The sequence below is a fragment of the Eleutherodactylus coqui genome, chromosome 10 (assembly GCF_035609145.1).
Source record: "Eleutherodactylus coqui strain aEleCoq1 chromosome 10, aEleCoq1.hap1, whole genome shotgun sequence".
NCBI lineage: Eukaryota > Metazoa > Chordata > Amphibia > Anura > Eleutherodactylidae > Eleutherodactylus > Eleutherodactylus coqui.
Window position 1 is genome coordinate 92,961,589 of NC_089846.1, and position 19,124 is coordinate 92,980,712.

Consider the following 19,124-nt stretch of genomic DNA (forward strand, 5'->3'; position numbering starts at 1 on the left):
TAGTGATATGGAGCATGCTGGTATAACCTGGATATCTCCTGTATATTATTATATATGTACAGCTGATATACGCGATACATCTCCTGTATATACTGATATGGACCATGGTGGTATAACTTGAGTATCTACTGTATATAATTATATATGTGCAGCTGGTATACGTTCTATATCCTGTATATAGTGATATGGAGCATGCTGGTATAACCTAGGTATCTTCTGTATAAAAGTATATATGTATTGCTGGTATACGTATTACATCTCCTGTATATAATTAAATGTGTACAGCTGCCTGCTGGTGCTGCACTGACAGGTTGTTCCAGTGATGCAGCGTCAAACTCTGAAGAGGACTATAGATGAGCGAGTATACTCGCTAAAGGCAATTGCTCAAGCGAGCATTGCCTTTAGCGAGTATCTCCCCCGCTCGAGACTGAAGGTTCGGGTGCCGGCGGCGGGCACGGAGCTGCAGGGGAGAGCGGGGAGGAACGCTCCCTCCTGCTGACAGCCGCTACTCACCGCTCCCCCGTGCCGGCACCCGAACCTGCAGTCTCGAGCGGGGGAGATACTCGCTAAAGGCAATGCTCGCTCGAGCAATTGCCTTTAGCGAGTATACTCGCTCATCTCTAAAGAGGACCACAGCCGGCCATGATGAGCAGTATGCGCCTGCATTGTATACAGTGTTAGCGTATTGTTCAGTAGCCACCCACTGCACTCAGAACATCATGTTGCATAGTATTAGCGCCCTGTCCATTAATCATTCACTGCATTGAGAACATCATGATATAAATAGTATTAGCACCCTGTCCAGCAATCATCCACTTCACTGAGAACATCATATTAATATTGTCAGGGTCCTGTACTGTAAATATGCAATGCATAGAGAACGTCGTAGTATTAGCGCCCTGTCCAACATCATAAATTATAAAGTATTATCGTCCTGTTTAATAATCATCAACTGTACTGAGAATATCAAATTAATCGTATCAGCCATCGGTCCAGTAATCATCCACTGCACAGAGAACATATTACATAGTATTAGCGCCCTGTCCAGTAATCATCCACTGCACTGACATCATGAAGTATAAAGTATTATCGCCCCATTTAATTATCATCCACTGTACTGAGAATATCATATTATATAGTATTAGCGCCCTGTCCAGTAATCATCCACTGCCCTGACAACATCAAACTACTAACAACCACTTGTCTGTGTGTGTGTGTGATTCTTATGGTCCACCCCTGGTGATGTCACCCCTGGTGACATCATTGAAGGTCCTACAACATATATAAAACACAGAGCATGGCCAACAGAAGAACGAAACTGTTAGGGCTCTCGAAAAGGGGAGGACAAAAAAACCAAAATGAGAATACAACTAAACCGTTAATATGTTAGACACAACTCAACAGTCCTGACAGAACACACTGACCTACCGCCACCACAGAGATCCGGTTGCGCTGAAAGACCTGTGGTGATGTCACTGCTGTGGGAGGAGCCAAGCTGTGTTTGTCTTGTGTGGTAATCAAGCTGCTGTGTGTGTCATGTGTGGGGATCATAATGGATGTATCATGTAGCAGGGCTGTGTGGCGCATTGTGCCCCCGGAAACAGTGGGACTATAATTTCCTAGTAATTACTAGTCATACTATACAGCACACATGTCAAATACAAGACCTGTGGTTTGAATGTGGTTCTCCGGATGTGCATCAAACTTAAAAGGATTTCTACTCACCCCACCTGCAGATCAGATTGTGACCGCTGACCTCTTGCTTCCGGAGTGCTGCCGCTGCTTGACCTAGGCTGCAGGGAGGGTGAGTGGGAAGCCTGTAGGGATGATGCCTGGCCAGCTGCCAATAGGTGAGGGTTGCTATTACTACTGAGGTAAATATAGGGCACATTATTACTACTGAAACCACAATGGGGGTCACTTACTACTGCAGCCACAATGGGGGTCACTTTTACTACTGCAGCCACTATGGGAGTCACTATTACTACTGGGGCCACTGTAGGGGTCACTATTACTACTGGGGCCACTATAGGGGACACTATTACAAGTACAGCCACTATGGGAGTCACTATTACAACTGGGGCCACTGTGGGGGATACTATTACTACTGCAGCCTCTGTGGGGGGATACTATTACTACTGCAGCCACTATGGGAGTCACTATTACTACTAAGGCCACTGTGGGGGACACTATTACAAGTACAGCCACTATGGGAGTCACTATTACAACTGGGGCCACTGTGGGGGATACTATTACTACTGCAGCCTCAATGGGAGTCACTATTACTACTTGGGCTACTGTGGGGGACACTATTACTACTGCGGTCACTAGGGAGGTCACTATTACTACTGGGGCCACTATGGGGGTCACTGTTACTACTGTGGTCACTATGGGGGTCACTATTACTGCTGGGGCCACTATGGGGGTCACTGTGGGGGGCACTATTACTACTGCGGTCACTATGGGGGTCACTATTACTACTCGGGCCACTATGGGGGTCACTATTACTACTCGGGCCACTATGATGATCACGGTTACTACTGTGGTTACTATGGGGGTCACTATTAGGGCCTAATCACATTTTGGTTGTCAAAGTAGGATGCGTATTTGTGCGTCAGAACATCACTTACGCCTGCGTATTTGTGCCCGCAAAAAAGATCGCAGACAGGTTTATTGAAATGGTACGCAAATACGCAGTAAATGCACAGCTTTCCTACATTTTAGTGCCTGCCCATTCCCTTCAATGGCCTATTGCAGTGCGTAATACACACCAAAATGGGTTAAAGCGTGTCCTTTTTAACACAATCACATATCGCTCATGTGAACTATATATCGCTCATTAAAATACGCTCATGAGAACGAACCCATTGAAATCAATGGGCTCAATTCACTGCGTATTACGCATGCAAAAATTGCACATGTACTAACTGTGCAAATATGCTCATACTATACAATTACATCAGCCCTTTGAAGGCAATCATAAGGCTGATGTGGCCCTTGGTGAAAATGAGTTTGACACCCCTGCTATACAATAGTAGTACCCTGTCCAGCCATCATCCACTGACCTCATGTTATATAGTATTAGCGCCCTATGCAGTATTGCTGCACTGCATTGAGCATATCATGCGATATATATTAGTGCCCCGCTTTTTGTCTCATCCTCTCTCTGCATATAAAGGAGCCCTGTAATAACAGTCCTTGTCCTGGGGGCTTCATTAGGACTTCGCTCCCCTCCTCCCACACGATTACAACTGAAAGTTTCTCCAACTCCAGATATAAAAACTACAATGTAGGAAAAGGAGATTATTAAAAGTAAGCCGGCGGCATCGGTATGACTGTGAAGACGAAGCGCGAGAGCCACACTTCCCAAGAAATGTGCCTTATAGAATCCTGACTCATATCAAGGCTCATCTGATTAAAGGAGATGTCCCGCGCCGAAACGGGTTTTTTTTTTTTTTAAACCCCCCCCCCGTTCGGCGCGAGACAACCCCGATGCAGGGGTTAAAAAAACCACCCGCACAGCGCTTACCTGAATCCCGGCGGTCCGGCGTCTTCATACTCACCTGCTGAAGATGGCCGCCGGGATCCTCTGTCTTCATGGACCGCAGGGCTTCTGTGCGGTCCATTGCCGATTCCAGCCTCCTGATTGGCTGGAATCGGCACGTGACGGGGCGGAGCTACACGGAGCTACACGGAGCCCCATAGAGAAGAGGAGAAGACCCGGACTGCGCAAGCGCGGCTAATTTGGCCATCGGAGGGCGAAAATTAGTCGGCACCATGGAGACGAGGACGCTAGCAACGGAGCAGGTAAGTATAAAACTTTTTATAACTTCTGTATGGCTCATAATTAATGCGCAATGTACATTACAAAGTGCATTATTATGGCCATGCAGAAGTGTATAGACCCACTTGCTGCCTCGGGACAACCCCTTTAAGTATTTACCGTCTGTATATCATATTTTATATTCCAAGCACCTTCAGAGCTGCATCCACAATTCTGCTGGTTTCCTGTTGCATTGAGAGCTCAGATGATAGTTCCATAGTTATAGCTGATCTGTTAGGTCACATGTCTGACAACATTGTGTAGTCTACTGAATGTTGACAGCAGCTTTCAATGAGACTACGGCCGGCTGTCCACGGGGAATCGGGGAAATTCGCAGCATGCTGCGAATTGCCCGCCGCGAGCAGAGAATCGCAATGATTCTCTGCTCATGGACGGGTGCCGGCGCTTTCCATAGCACTGCCGTGGACAGGGGGCTTAAAGGATAAGATACAATGAAACTGAAGTTCGATACAATATAAATAAAGTTTCTCCAACTGTTAAAGTTCCTAAGTTGAGTCGTATTGTGAAATATCATTTATAGTTACACTGATTTCTCATGACATCACATACTTCTTTTACATCCAGAGCTGCATTCACAATTCCGCTGGTTCACAATCATTTCTTGCACTATAAGACTTCACTTCTCCCTGCCTTCTTCTGTACTGAGCAGGTTCTGCTGTAGATGTGTGATCAGGCACTGTGTGATGTAGAATAAAGACATCTCCCATAATGCAACACAGCAATGAAGATGCAATTCTAAGAACTGAGCTCATCTGCCTAGCGTTGCATGTACACAGGAGGGAGAACATTACCCCCCCCCCCCCCCCCGTATATTTATTTGTGTTTGTAGACAAGTCGATACATTTTTTTTCTTCACATTCATGAACCAGGAAGCTCAGGATGAGCCAAGCTGCAGTGACCAGGAACGCCCATAGGGAAGTCCCTGCTCCACTCATCTATGTGTTGGGTCCTTGGTGATGGACAGATTGTCAGGGAATTAGCTATTACATAGCAAGTGGTGATAACCGGCCCAGTTGGATAACAATCAGTATCGACACACGAACCGCCTCACGCCGGTGCAAAAATTCCAATAAGAGCCCAATAATCCCAACCAGAATCCCAGTCTGAGCAATGAGAACCAATGGAGACGACGATCCTCCAGATTACCCTGACAGTACGAGGCTCTATTTATAGCACAAAGGCTGCGAGAAAGTACAAACCTGCAGACAGCGAGCAGATATCATATGATAGACTCCAACATAGGATATACTCACAGGCCTGCACACAGGGAGCAAATATTACCTGCGATGTAATATAATATAACGTAATATATATATACACACAAACCTGCAGACAGCGAGCAGATATCATATGATAGACTCCAACATAAGATATACTCACAGACCTGCACACAGGGAGCAAATATTACCTGCGATGTAATATAATATAACGTAATATATATACACAAAAACCTGCAGACAGGGAGCAGATATCATATGATAGACTCCAACATAAGATATACTCACAGACCTGCACACAGGAGCAAATATTACCTGCAATGTAATATAATATATAACGTAATATATACAGTATACACACAAACCTGCAGACAGCGAGCAGATATCATATGATAGACTCCAACATAAGATATACTCACAGGCCTGCACACAGGGAGCAAATATTACCTGCGATGTAATATAATATAACGTAATATATATACACAAAAACCTGCAGACAGGGAGCAGATATCATATGATAGACTCCAACTTAAGATATACTCACAGGCCTGCACACAGGAGCAAATATTACCTGCGATGTAATATAATATAACGTAATATATACAGTATACACACAAACCTGCAGACAGCGAGCAGATATCATATTATAGACTCCAACATAAGATATACTCACAGGCCTGCACACAGGGAGCAAATATTACCTGCGATATAATATAATATAACGTAATATATATACACAAAAACCTGCAGACAGGGAGCAGATATCATATGATAGACTCCAACTTAAGATATACTCACAGGCCTGCACACAGGAGCAAATATTACCTGCAATGTAATATAATATATAACGTAATATATATATACACACAAACCTGCAGACAGGGAGCAAATGTTACCTGTGATATAATATAATATAACGTAATATATACACACAAACCTGCACACAGAGAGCAAATATTACCTGCGATGTAATATAATATAACGTGATATATATACACGCAAACCTGCACACAGGGAGCAAATGTTACCTGTGATAAAATATAATACAACATAAGATATACTCACAGGCCTGCACACAAGCAGCAAATATTACCTGTGATGTAATATAATACAATGTAATATATACTCACAAACCCATGCACATACAGAGCGAACACTCTGAGATCCCACTTAATATACTATACAATAATGTAATCTACTCACAGAAAGCAAATAGTCCATGTAATATCATAATATAAGTAGTGTAAAAGCACAGAAAGCTGTTAAATAATAAAATATATAAATATATGGTATTACATATAATTAAATTACAGAAATATATACACACACAAAGCTATAAATATGCACATTAATTCTATATTATATTATAGTATAACTCATACTAGTATATACTATAAATATTCACTGACAGCAAATATTGCATGTGATACTAGAACATATAATATATACTCACAGAGCATAATTATTATATGTGACACCAGATCATGCAGTATAAGAGAGCAATTATCCCATGTGATATTATATAAATGCATTGTTAGAGCACAGAAACAATTTACATTTAACATAATAAAAAGCAATAGACTATATATATATATTACACACAAAGCTGTAAACATACACAACAATTAGGCCGTATCAGAAGATAATAGAACAAAATATAAGATACAGTATGTATAGGTACAGTACATAGCATACACTATAGTAATATATGATACAGCATATAATGTACATACAGCGAGTAATTAGTACAGGCAGGTCATTGTATAAGATACTTAATCTAGTATTTCCACACATATACTCCCTGTAGACTCAGAAGTATACACAGTCCTCAGTAAGATAAGACTGTATATACTAAATCCACACACTGCCATCATCAAAAACCAAAGCAGCTGCTGACACCAACATCTACAGCTCAGGGTTATTGTCACTGGTCCTCCCACAGCTACTGTATATAATCCATATAACACGCTAATAACACATGTCAGAGAAGAGCACAGAATGATTACTGGGGAGACACTAACCCGCTGCGCCCTCATTACTGACCCCACACCCACCATCAGAGCACATAGATGTATGTATATACATAAGAGTGTAGATGTAAGTACATGTGCTTATAGGCAGTTTTATGTGTGTCTTTCCATACACTTTAAAAACAAAATCATGTACCTAGAGGAAGTTGTCGCCCAGTTAACAGAGTTTGAGAGGGGCACATTATTGGAATTCGAGGGGCTGGATGGGCATATCGACGAATTGTCCAGACTGTTAGGGGGTGTTGGGACCAGTGGATGTGTGAGGGCACACAAGGAGACCGGGCTCAGGACACCTCCTACAGACCACCAGTAGAGAGGAGCGTCTGATCGCCCGACAAGTACCAGCAGCTTCAGCGGTTTCATTGTCCATCATCCAGAGACAGGGGGCACCATTGCTACACCCCTGTGTCTGTCAGAACCATTTCAAGGTGCTTGGCGCTCATTACATGTACGGCCTCTAACACCCCCCCTTGCCGTCTGTTTACTGTGGTGTCGTGAACGATGAAACTAGACGCTATGGAGGGGAACCAGGCTTTCTTCAGCGACAAATCCAGGTTTAGTTTGGGCGCTGACGACGGCCGTGTTTGTGTTTGCAGACATGGGGGGGGGGGGGGCTCAATCCTGCCTTTGCTGTGGAGTGACACACTGCCCTCTGCTGGTGTGATGGTCTGCGGGGCCATCACATACGACAGTCGGTTCCCCCTAGTAGTGATACGAGCGAAAATGACAGCTCAGTGATATGTTCAGGACATCCTGCAGCCACATGTGTTCCTCTCATGGCGGCTTCCAGCAGGATAATGCTCGGCCGCACACACAAGGGGGCCACAGGAAGCCCCCACGACATTGTCACACTTCCGTGACTGCCCGGTCACCAGATTTATCACCAATAGAACATATAAGGGACCATCTGGGGTGGCAACTACAACAGCCTATGAGTTTGCACCATCTAGAGGCTCAATTACATCAAATGTGGATCGATATGCTGCAGGATACGATAGAGAATCTGTATGCCTCCATGCCCGCCTGTATCACATCTTGTATCCAAGCTAGAGGCAGTACAACAGGGTACTAGAGCCTCCATGCCCACCTGTATCACATCTTGTATTGAAGCTAGAGGCAGTACAATAGGGTACTAGAGCCTCCATGCCTACTTGTATCACATCTTGTATCCAAGCTAGAGGCAGTACAACAGGATACTAGAGCCTCCATGCCCCCCGTATCACATCTTGTATCCAAGCTAGAGGCAGTACAACAGGGTACTAGAGCCTCCATGCCCACCTGTATCACATCTGGTATTGAAGCTAGAGGCAGTACAATAGGGTACTAGAGCCTCCATGCCGCCCATATCACATCTTGTATCCAAGCTAGATGCAGTACAACAGGGTACTAGAGTCTCCATGCCACCCGTATCACATCTTGCATCCAAGCTAAAGGTGGTACAACAGGGTAGTAGAGCCTCCATGCCCACCATATCATATCTTGTAGAGACAGTAGAACAGGATACTAGACACTTCATGCCTGCCATATCCCGTCTTGTATCCAAACTAAAGGTGGTACAACAAGGTACTAGAGCCTCTATGCCCATCTGTATCACATCTTGTATCCAAGCTAGAGGCAGGCCAATAGAGTATTAGAGCTTTCATGCCTATTCATGTCACATCTTGTATCCAAGCTAGAGGTGGTACAACAGGGTAATACAGCCTCCATGCCCACCCATACCACTTCTTATATTCAAGCTAGAGGCGGTACAACAGGGTACTAGAGCCTCCATGCCCGCCCATTTCACATCTTGTATCTAAGCTAGAGGCGGTACAACAGGGGTGCTAGAGCCTCCATGACCACCGTATCATATCTTGTATCCAGGCTAGAGGGGTACAACAGGGTACTACAGCCTTCCTGCCTACCCATATCCCATCTTGTATCCAAACTAGAGGCAGTACAAAAGGGTACTAGAGCCTCCATGCCTGCCCGTATCACATCTTGTATCCAAGCTAGAAGCGGTGCAGGAGGGAACAAGAGCCTCCATGCTTGCCTATATCACATCTTGTATCCAAGCTAGAGGTGATACAACAGGGTACTAGAGCCTTCTTGTCCGCCCTTATCACATCTTTTATCCAAACTAGAGGCAGTACAACTGGGTACTAAAGCCTCCATGCCTGCCTGTATCACATCTTGTATACAAACTAGAGGCAGTACAACTGGGTACTAAAGCCTCCATGCCTGCCTGTATCACATCTTGCATCCAGGCAAGAGGCAGTATAACAAGGTACTTGAGCCTTCATGCCCCTCAGTATCACATCTTGTATCCAAGCTAAAGGCTGTACAACAGGGTACTAGAACCTTCATGCTCCCCATATCACATCATGTATCCAAGCTAGAAGTGGTACAGGAGGGAACTAGAGCCTTCTTGCCCACCCACATCACATCTTGTATTCAAACTAGAGGCAGTTCAACAGGGTACTAGAGCCTCCATGCCCCTCCGCATAACATCTTGAACCCAAGCTAGGGGCAGAACAACAGGGTAATAGAGCCTCCATGCCCGCCCATATTACATCTTGTATCCAAGCTACAGGTGGTACAACAGGGTACTAGAGCCTCCATGCCCGTCCGTATCACATCTTGTATCCAAGCTTGGGGTGGTGTACCAGGGAGCCTCCATGCCTGCTGTATAATATCTTGTAGAGGCAGTACAACAGGGTACTAGACACTTCATGCCTGCCATATCCCATCTTGTATCCAAACAAGAGGCAATACAATAGGGTATTATAGCCTTCATGCCTACCCATATCACATCCTGTATCTAGCCTAAAGGCAGTACGACAGGGCACTAGAGCCTTTATGTTCCCCGTATCACATCTTGTATCCAAGCTAGAGGCAGTACAACGGGGTAAAAGAGCCTCCATGCCCACCCATACCACTTCCTGTATCCAAGCTAGAGGTGGCACAACAGGGTAATACAGCCTCCATGCCCGCCCATATCACATCTTGTATCGAAGCTAGAGGCAGTACGACAGGGTACTAGAGCCTTTATGTCCCCCGTATCACATCTTGTATCCAAGCTAGAGGCGGTACAACAGGGTGCTAGAGCCTCCATGACCCCCGTATCACATCTTGTATCCAGGCTAGAGGAGTACAACAGGGTACTAGAGCCTTCTTGCCCACCCATATCACATGTTGTATCCAAGCTAGAGGTGATAAAACAGAGTACTAGAGCCTTCTTGCCCACCCATATCACATCTTGTATCTAGGCTAGAGGCAATATAACAGGGTACTTGAGCCTCCATACCCCTCCATATCACATCTTGTATCCAAGCTAGGGGCGGTACAACAGGGTAATAGAGCCTCCATGCCCGCTTGTATCCAAGCTGAAGGTGGTACAACAGGGTACAAGAGCCTCCATGCCTGCCTGTATCACATCTTGTATCTAAGCTAGAGGTGGTACAACAGGGTACTAGAGCCTTCTTGCCCACCCATATCAAATTCTGTATTCAAACTAGAGGCACTACAACAGAGTACTAGAGCCTCCATGCCTGCCCATATCACATCTTGTATCTAAGCTAGAGGTGGTACAACAGGGTACTAGAGCCTCCATGCCTGCCCATATCACATCTTGTATCTAAGCTAGAGGTGGTACAACTGGGTATTGGAGCCTACATGCTCGCCGTATCATATCTTGTAGAGGCAGTACAACAGGGTACTAGACACTTCATACCTGCCATATCTCATCTTGTATCCAAACTAAAGGCAGTATAACAGGGTACTAGAGCCTCCATGCTCACTTGTATCACATCTTGTATCCAAGCTCGAGGAAGCCCAACAGAGTACTAGAGCTTTCATGCCCATCCATGTCACATCTTGTATCCCAGCTAGAGGCGGTACAACAGGATACTAGAGCCTCCATATCTGCCCATATCATATCTTGTATCCAAGCTAGAGGCAGTACAATAGGGTACTAGAGCCTTCATGCCCACCTTTATCACATCTTGTATCCAAGCTAGAGGAAGCCCAACAGAGTACTAGAGCTGTCATGCCCATCCATATCATATCTTGTATCAAAGCTAGAGGCGGTACAAAAGGGTACTAGAGCCTCCATGTGCGCCCATATCACATCTTGTATCCAAGCTAGAGGCAGTACAACAGGCTACTAGAGCCTCCATGCCCCCAGTATCGCATCTTGTATGCATGCTAGAGGCAGTAAAACAGGGTACTAGAGCCTCGATGCCCCCTGTATCGCATCTTGTATCCATGCTAGAGGCAGTAAAACAGGGTACTAGAGCCTCCATGCACCCCTATATCATATCTTGCATCCAAGCTAGGGGTGGTACAACACGGTACTAGAGCCTTAATGCCTGCGCATATCAAATTTTGTATCCAAGCTAGAGATGGTACAATAGGGTACTAGAGCCTCCATGCCCCCAGTATTGCATCTTGTATCCATGCTAGAGGCAGTAAAACAGGGTACTAGAGCCTCCATGCACGCCTATATCATATCTTGCATCCAAGCTAGGGGTGGTACAACACGGTACTAGAGCCTCAATGCCCGTCTATATCACATATTGTATCCAAGCTAGAGGTGGTACAACAGGGTACTAGAGCCTTAATGCCTGCGCATATCAAATCTTGTATCCAAGCTAGAGGTGGTACAACAGGGTACTGGAGCCTCCATGCCTGCCTGTATCACATCTTGTATCCAAGCTAGAAGCAGTACAAAAGTGTATTAGAGCCTCCATGCCCCCATTCTCACATCTTGTATCCAAGCTAAAGGTGGTACAATAGGGTACTAGAGCCTCCATGCCCGCCTGTATCACATCTTGTATCCAATCTAGAGGCGAAAATCAGGGTACTAGAGCCTCCATGCCCACACGTATCACATCTTGTATTCAAGCTAGAGGTGGTACAACAGGGTACTAGCGCCTCCATGCCCTCTATATCACATCTTGTATCCAAGCTAGCAGCGGTACAACAGGGCACTGGAGCCTCCCTACAAGAGGTCGGTTTTCCACAATAAATGATGCTTTTGCTCTGATATTGTAATCACTTACTTATATCAATGATACAGTCTCACAGAGAAAGTTTCATTCCATTCTGACAACTTTCAGGAGAGGGATAGTTTTGAATTTTTTGTGTGGGTGTTTATATATTATATATATATTTCTGTGTGTATCGATGTATTTATGGATACATATAGGCTTATGCGGATATATATTCATGTGTGTATATACTGTATATGTGTAGTGGAGTGTGTATATGTACCTATGGGCATTGATTAGTTTAATCTATGTATTTGTTTGGATGTACTATGTATAGTGTACACATGGAATACACACAACACATTTTAGAGTCTAGAGGTCCATTGGATTATGTAGGCTGATTCTCTAAATCATCCATATTGTGTAATGGTATTAGTTCCTGAAATTCTCATGCAGGAGCTCAGGTCATGCTCTCAGGTATATAGCCATGTGTGTATGTATGTATATATATATATATATATATATATATATACTTGTTACTGACACATTACTTATCACCCTGCGCTCTAGACTGATGTACAACACATATTTAATATATGCTATTTACCTTTATCCATTATTAATATAGCACCAACATATTCCTCAGCACCACCCACACATTATATCCACTCATATACTTATATCAGACCCTATGGGCAGTATATAGCTGGAGCCATGGCCACGTTCCTGCATCTCCAACCTCTGAGTTGGAGATTCCCCCACAGCTGGACAGCCAATGGCAGCAGCTGCAATCACTATATATGTCATGTATCCAATGAAGGGAGCTGCCAATTATCACCTGCCACTTCTTATATCACCCAGCGCCAACCCTACAACAACCTCAGCAATTTCTGTCACTTCCAGGTATTTCCCCAAAGATTCCCAGCTGATACAATGTATCCATTCCATAGTCTCCAGTCCCGGCGCTGTCCAGAGTGCTGATCTATAAGACCTGCTCATGGTGCATGCAGGATCCCTACCCCAATATAATCAGGGGGGCACCATCGCTCCAGGTCTATGTGGTTAACCAGCTTCTCAGAGCAGCAGCTGTGACTCCCACTACCTGCTATCTACACACACTCAGGTTATATATAACCCAGGATCCATAGGGCTCTGCACCCAGGAGCGCATGATGCATAGAGGGGGGTCATAATGTAAGCCAGCATTTTAAAAAAATGGTACGGTACCTTTCATCCAGTCTACCACTTGCTTGGCGCTCCACTTGCTAATGGGTTCCATTACTAAAGCCATCCCACAGTGAGTTTATTAGTCACCCAGATGCAGAGAGAAAGGCAGCAGCAATGCACAGATAGCAGGGTGTCCTCAGAGCATGGCTGGATGGGAGAGCACAGAGGATGCAGTCTACAGCCAAGATGCAGCCCTGTCCCTCCAGGATTCGCCTGCACTGATTCAGTAATGTATAAAATTACACTGCTTGATGGGCTCTAGCACCTCCCCCACTGCACACAGGCTGCCTGGAGCACAGCGAGCGAGGAGAGCAGTGCTGCAGTACAGTGCAAATGTGTGCAGCATCTCAAGACAGCACCACGACTACTACTACTACCACCACCCAGTGCATGTGTGTGCCAGCAATGTACAGCAGCTCAGCCCCCACTGGAGACCCGACACCCTCCTCTCCAGCAACTACTGGACACCCCAGAACACAAGCAAAAGATGGGGAGGGGGTCTACACTCAACCCAGCCCATTAGAGGGAGGGAAGTCAGTGCTGGAGAGAGTTGATAAATGGGCATTGGCCGATGCTGAGGATGGCAGAGGAGGGTAGCGGGTGCTAGGGTGGACATTCTAGCTTGCAGCCTCATACTTCTCCAACGACATGCGGAGAGACGTTGCTGAAGTTCGACCAATCAGATGAACAAACCGATATTTATTCATGCATATTGAACCTGAAAAGGTGTAATAAGAGTGTTAGAAGCACTGCAAAATATAGAAACCTGACAGACAGCTGGTGCTCTATAAATAATCAGATTATCGCCAGGAAAAAGGGGGATAACCCAATCTCAGAAGGGTCAGATTGTAGCTACATATATGGCGCCAGAGATATGAGGTAAATATGTAAAAATGTGCATCACGCGTTAACAGAACAAAATACAACATATCAGGCGTCATAACTAAACCCCATATTATACCATACATGTAGAATAACCTACATATTCAACAGAAGAGTCACTGTGTAAATACATTACTTATCCTGTACTGATCCTGAGTTACAGCCTGTATTATACTCCAGAGCTGCACTCACTATTCTGCTGGTGGAGTCACTGTGTACATACATTACTTATCCTGTACTGACCCTGAGTTACATCCTGTATTATACTCCAGAGCTGCACTCACTATTCTGCTGGTGGAATCACTGTGTACATACATTACTTATCCTGTACTGGCCCTGAATTACATCCTGCATTATACTCCAGAGCTGCACTCACTATTCTGCTGGTGGAGTCACTGTGTACATACATTACTTATCCTGTACTGATCCTGAGTTACATGCAGTATTATACTCCAGAGCTGCACTCACTATTCTGCTGGTGGAGTCACTGTGTACATACATTACTTATCCTGTACTGGCCCTGAATTACATCCTGCATTATACTCCAGAGCTGCACTCACTATTCTGCTGGTGGAGTCACTGTGTGCGTACATTACTTATCCTGTACTGATCGTTACATGCTGTATTATACCCCAGAGCTGCACTCACTATTCTGCTGGTGGAGTCACAGTGTACATACATTACTTATCCTGTACTGATTCTGAGTTACATGCTGTATTACACCCCAGAGCTGCACTCACTATTCTGCTGGTGAAATCACTGTGTACACAGAAGACTGCCACTTCCCGGGAGAATGGGTGGAAGAATTGAAGTGTGCGAACCTCAAAAGATAGGCAATATAAGTGAAGGTATGGTTTGAGGGGGGATGACCTAGAAAGTGCATTGTGAAGGAGGATCACTTTCTCTTCCACTGTGCCTATTTTCCGGTCTTCATGGACTGAAGAAGTGTAGCCCACCATAAGATAGAACAGCAGGGGAAGCAGTGACACTCTAATGAAGTCAGGATTCTGTGACAGCAAAACGTGGAGACTCTGAGAGGAACATGAATAGATCATCTCTGATTAACAGCAGGTATTGCTAAAATGCATCAGCCTTGCGTACGTCTTCTTTGTGGGGCAGGTAAGAAGTTGGGGTATAAAAAAGTGGACCGTACCGGAGTTAAGAGTCATCCCCCACAGCTAGTAGAAGGACACTAGAGAGAAACAGCAAACCCTGCAGGAGAATCTGCAGCGTATCCGCCTTGTGTGAACATATCCTAAGGCCTCGTTATAGTGTCAGATCCACACCGTAGCAGCAATCTGAGGTTGAGCTTTGGAGTTCGGTGTAGATTTCCATACGGATCCACATATAGATTTAGCTCCACTCACTCCACATGTCGGCACCTGATGCAGTTTCCACAGCGAAATCTCATTTAAAAAATTGTTCTTTTTTTCCGCTGCCGATTCCAAAATCCACTGATGGAAAAATCTGCTCCGTCTGCACTACGATGTGGATTTCCATAGCGCTCAATAGAATATTATTGTGGCGCGGATTTGGTTACAGAATTAGCCTAAATCCATGCTGAAATTATGCAGGGCAAACTATCCTTCGGATGACTTTAGACATGGTGAACTTGCTGCGGATTTGCAGTACAAATTCCACACCACAAATCTGCAGTAAATTACAGCACAACACATGTAGTCGGGCTTTAGAAAACGCCATTCACGGATGACGCAAATTTTCAGTGCAGAAAAAAGAAGCATGTTGCAATGTTTAAAACCGTAGCATGATCCTGTTGTTGTGGAATTGCCGTGGATGTCCGCCGCGGATTTCGCCCTTTACAATGTGAACTATGGAATCCAGAGCCAATCTGTCGCAAAATCCGCTACAAAACTCCACATGTAACACATTTAGTGGAATTGTGGTGAAATCCATTTTTTTCTGCCATGTTTGAACTTCTGGGAATTGTAGTTCTCTCCTCTTATACCTTCTGACATCTTCTAATAACATATTACAGAATAAAAGAAATAGCAACCCCTCGGAAGGAAGATAATTCTTCATACAGAATCATGGATCGCAGAAGTCATCGCTGCACATTATCAAGAAAAAAACATAACTTTTATTAAATTGTTTAAAATATGTAGAGATATCAAGAAGGGAGGGGGGAACCATAATATACAAAAGAGCATGTGTAGAAAGGGAAAGGGCCCTGAGATATGCCCTAGAGCACCCACCCTGAAAGGGGCGACCATGTGCTGGAACCTCACCCTGTATATCCCTAATAAACCCGGAAATAAGGGACAAAAAATGGGATAAAAGAAAAAAAATGACAAAATGGTCTTGAAATGTAAATAAGGGAAATAAATTAATAATAATCTTCCTAAATAGACGACGTAGGTAAGTGGTTATAAAAAGATACCCACACAGAGTAGGTCATTCTGAGACATTGGAAATGTTCCGCATAGTGGTTGTTTCTACTCTGCGTGTGTTTCCTTTTAGAACCATTTATCTATATGTTCTATTTAAGAAGATTATAGTAAGAAATCCTTTTTGTAGATTTTTTTTTCTTGTCTTTTTTGTCCCTTATTTCAAGGTTTATTATGGATATACAGGGTGAGGTTCTAAAGCTGGGTCACCCCTTTCAGGACAGGTGCCCATATTGCTAGCGGATACTAGAGGGCGTATCTCAGGACCCTTTCTAGATATATATCTTTGCCCCCTCTTCTTGTTATCTCTATATATTTTAAACAATTTAATAAATGTTATGTTTTATCTTGAAAACATATACCGGTAGCACTGAGTTCTGTGATCCATCCCATAATAACAGTCTGAATATGTTGGGTGTAGGATTGCCAGCTTTGTCATCAAAAAATACCAGACAAGGAAAGAGGGGGTCTTGTTTAGGGGCATGACTTATCATGGCATATTTTACCTCTGCTATTCCAGTAGCCCCGGTAGTAATAATGCCCCCTAGAGGCCCCAGTAGTAATCATGACCCCTTTAAGTTGCCCCTATAGTAATATTGCCCTCTCTAAGTCATCCCTATAATTGTGCCCCTTCTCAGTGGCCCCTATAGTAATAGTGCCTCCTCTTAGAGGCTCCAGTAGTAATATTGTCCTCTCTCAGTGCCCCCAACAGTAATCATGCCCTCTTTAATGGCCCCAATACTAATACTGTCCCCTCTAAATGGCCCATATAATAGTGCCCCCATCAGTGCTCCAATAGTAATTTTGCCCACTTTAGTGGCCCCAGTGGTAATAGCGACCCCCTTTAGTGGCCCCAGTAGTAAAAATGCCCCTTTTAGTGGTCCCAGTAGTAACAGTGCCCCCTTTTTATTGGCTCCATATGAAATAGTGACCTCCTTAGTGTTCCCAGAGTAAGTGTCCCCTTTATTGATACTGGCAGCAGCCTTTGGATTTAATTACTGGCTGTGCTAGTGATTTACCAACCAGGTGGCAAGCCTAGCTGGGAGTTGTAGTTCTCTTATATCCCATATGGAATCTCTAAATCTCCTGGAACATCGGGTCCAGCTCCCTGCTCAATGCAGGATCACTAAATCATCCCAGACAGATAATTGTCCAGCCTCTGAAGACTTCCACTGAAGGAGAACTCACCACCTCCCATGGCAACTTGTTCCACTCATTGATCACCCTCACTGTCTAATTATTAATCTGTGTCTCCTCCCTTTCAGTTTCATCCCATTGCTTCTAGTCTTTCCTTGTGCAGATGAGAATAGGGCTGATTCCTCTGCACTGTGACAGCCCTTCAGATATTTGTAGACAGCTATTAAGTCTCCTCTCCGCCTTCTCTTCTGCAAGCTAAATATTCCCAGATTCTTTAACCGTTCCTCATAGGACAAGATTTGCAGACCGCTCACCATCTTGGTAATTCTTCTCTGAACTTGCTTTGTCGATGTCTTTTTTAAAGTGGGGTGCCCAGAACTGGACACAGTATTCCAGATGAGGTCTGACTAAGGAAGAGTAGAGGGGAATAATTTCCGCATGTGATCTAGACTCTATGCTTCTCTTACTACATCCCAGAATTGTGTTTGCCTTTTTGGCTGCTGCATCACACTGTTGACTCATGTTCAGTCTATGATCTATTAGTATACCCAAGTCTTTTTCACATGTGATGCTGCTTAGCCCTATTCCTCCCATTCTGTATGTGCTTTCTTCATTTTTCTTGCCCAGTTGTATCCTTGTTAAATATCATTCTGTTAGTCAACACCCACTGTGCAAGCTTTTCTAGATTTTTTTAAATACTCTCTCTCTCTCTCTTCTCCAGTATTAGCTATAACTCCTGGTTTTGTGTCATTGGCAAACTTCATCAGTTTCCCCTCAATTCCCTCCTCCAGATCATTTATAAAAAAAATTGAACACTGCGCCCAAAACAGAGCCTTGTTGTACCCGACTTGAGACATTCTTCCACTTGTCTTCCAATATCACATAACAACAGCCTAGACATGCTGGAAGTTGTACTTCTCTCCTTTTATACCTACTCCCTGTAATGTCTTCTAATATTACTAAATAACAGCATGAGTGTGGTGGAATTAGTAGTTTCCCTTCTTATATTCTCCCCCTGTAATTACCTCTGATAACCTATAATGCTATAGTTGCCACCTAGGACATGTGCCCTAGGCCAAGCTAAGATTTCCCAGCTCTAGATCACCAAAGCTGTAGCCCCATTAAAGGGATTGTCCAGTTATAAACTAGGAAAAGCTAAAAACAGTAGATCAGTGAGTGTGACCTTCTCTGATCAGCTTTTCACTGGGTCGGTGTGCCTGTGTACTGAGCTAAGTTTCACAGGAAGTAGACAGCTCTATTCGAATTGCAGTGGTCAGGCTTGGTATTACAAGCCATGCAGTTCAATGGTTTTAATAGTTTACCTTTACAACCCCTGCCCCTACTTTTATACTTCATCATCATAGGTGTGCCCATTAACATTTTCTGTGCTCTAGACCACCGCAGTGCTGCCTA

At 44.3% G+C, this 19,124-nt stretch overlaps 1 protein-coding gene across 1 annotated transcript in view; it reads right to left on the minus strand.

Annotated features, from left to right (window-relative positions):
• Positions 1–13,351, minus strand: part of LOC136580683 (connector enhancer of kinase suppressor of ras 2-like) — a 441,969-nt gene extending 428,618 nt beyond the window's left edge. The window contains exon 1 of the mRNA XM_066581463.1: positions 13,288–13,351. Coding sequence (XP_066437560.1) covers positions 13,288–13,351 — 64 coding nt within the window. The remainder of the gene's footprint in view (positions 1–13,287) is intronic.
• Between the last annotated feature and the right edge of the window lie 5,773 nt (positions 13,352–19,124).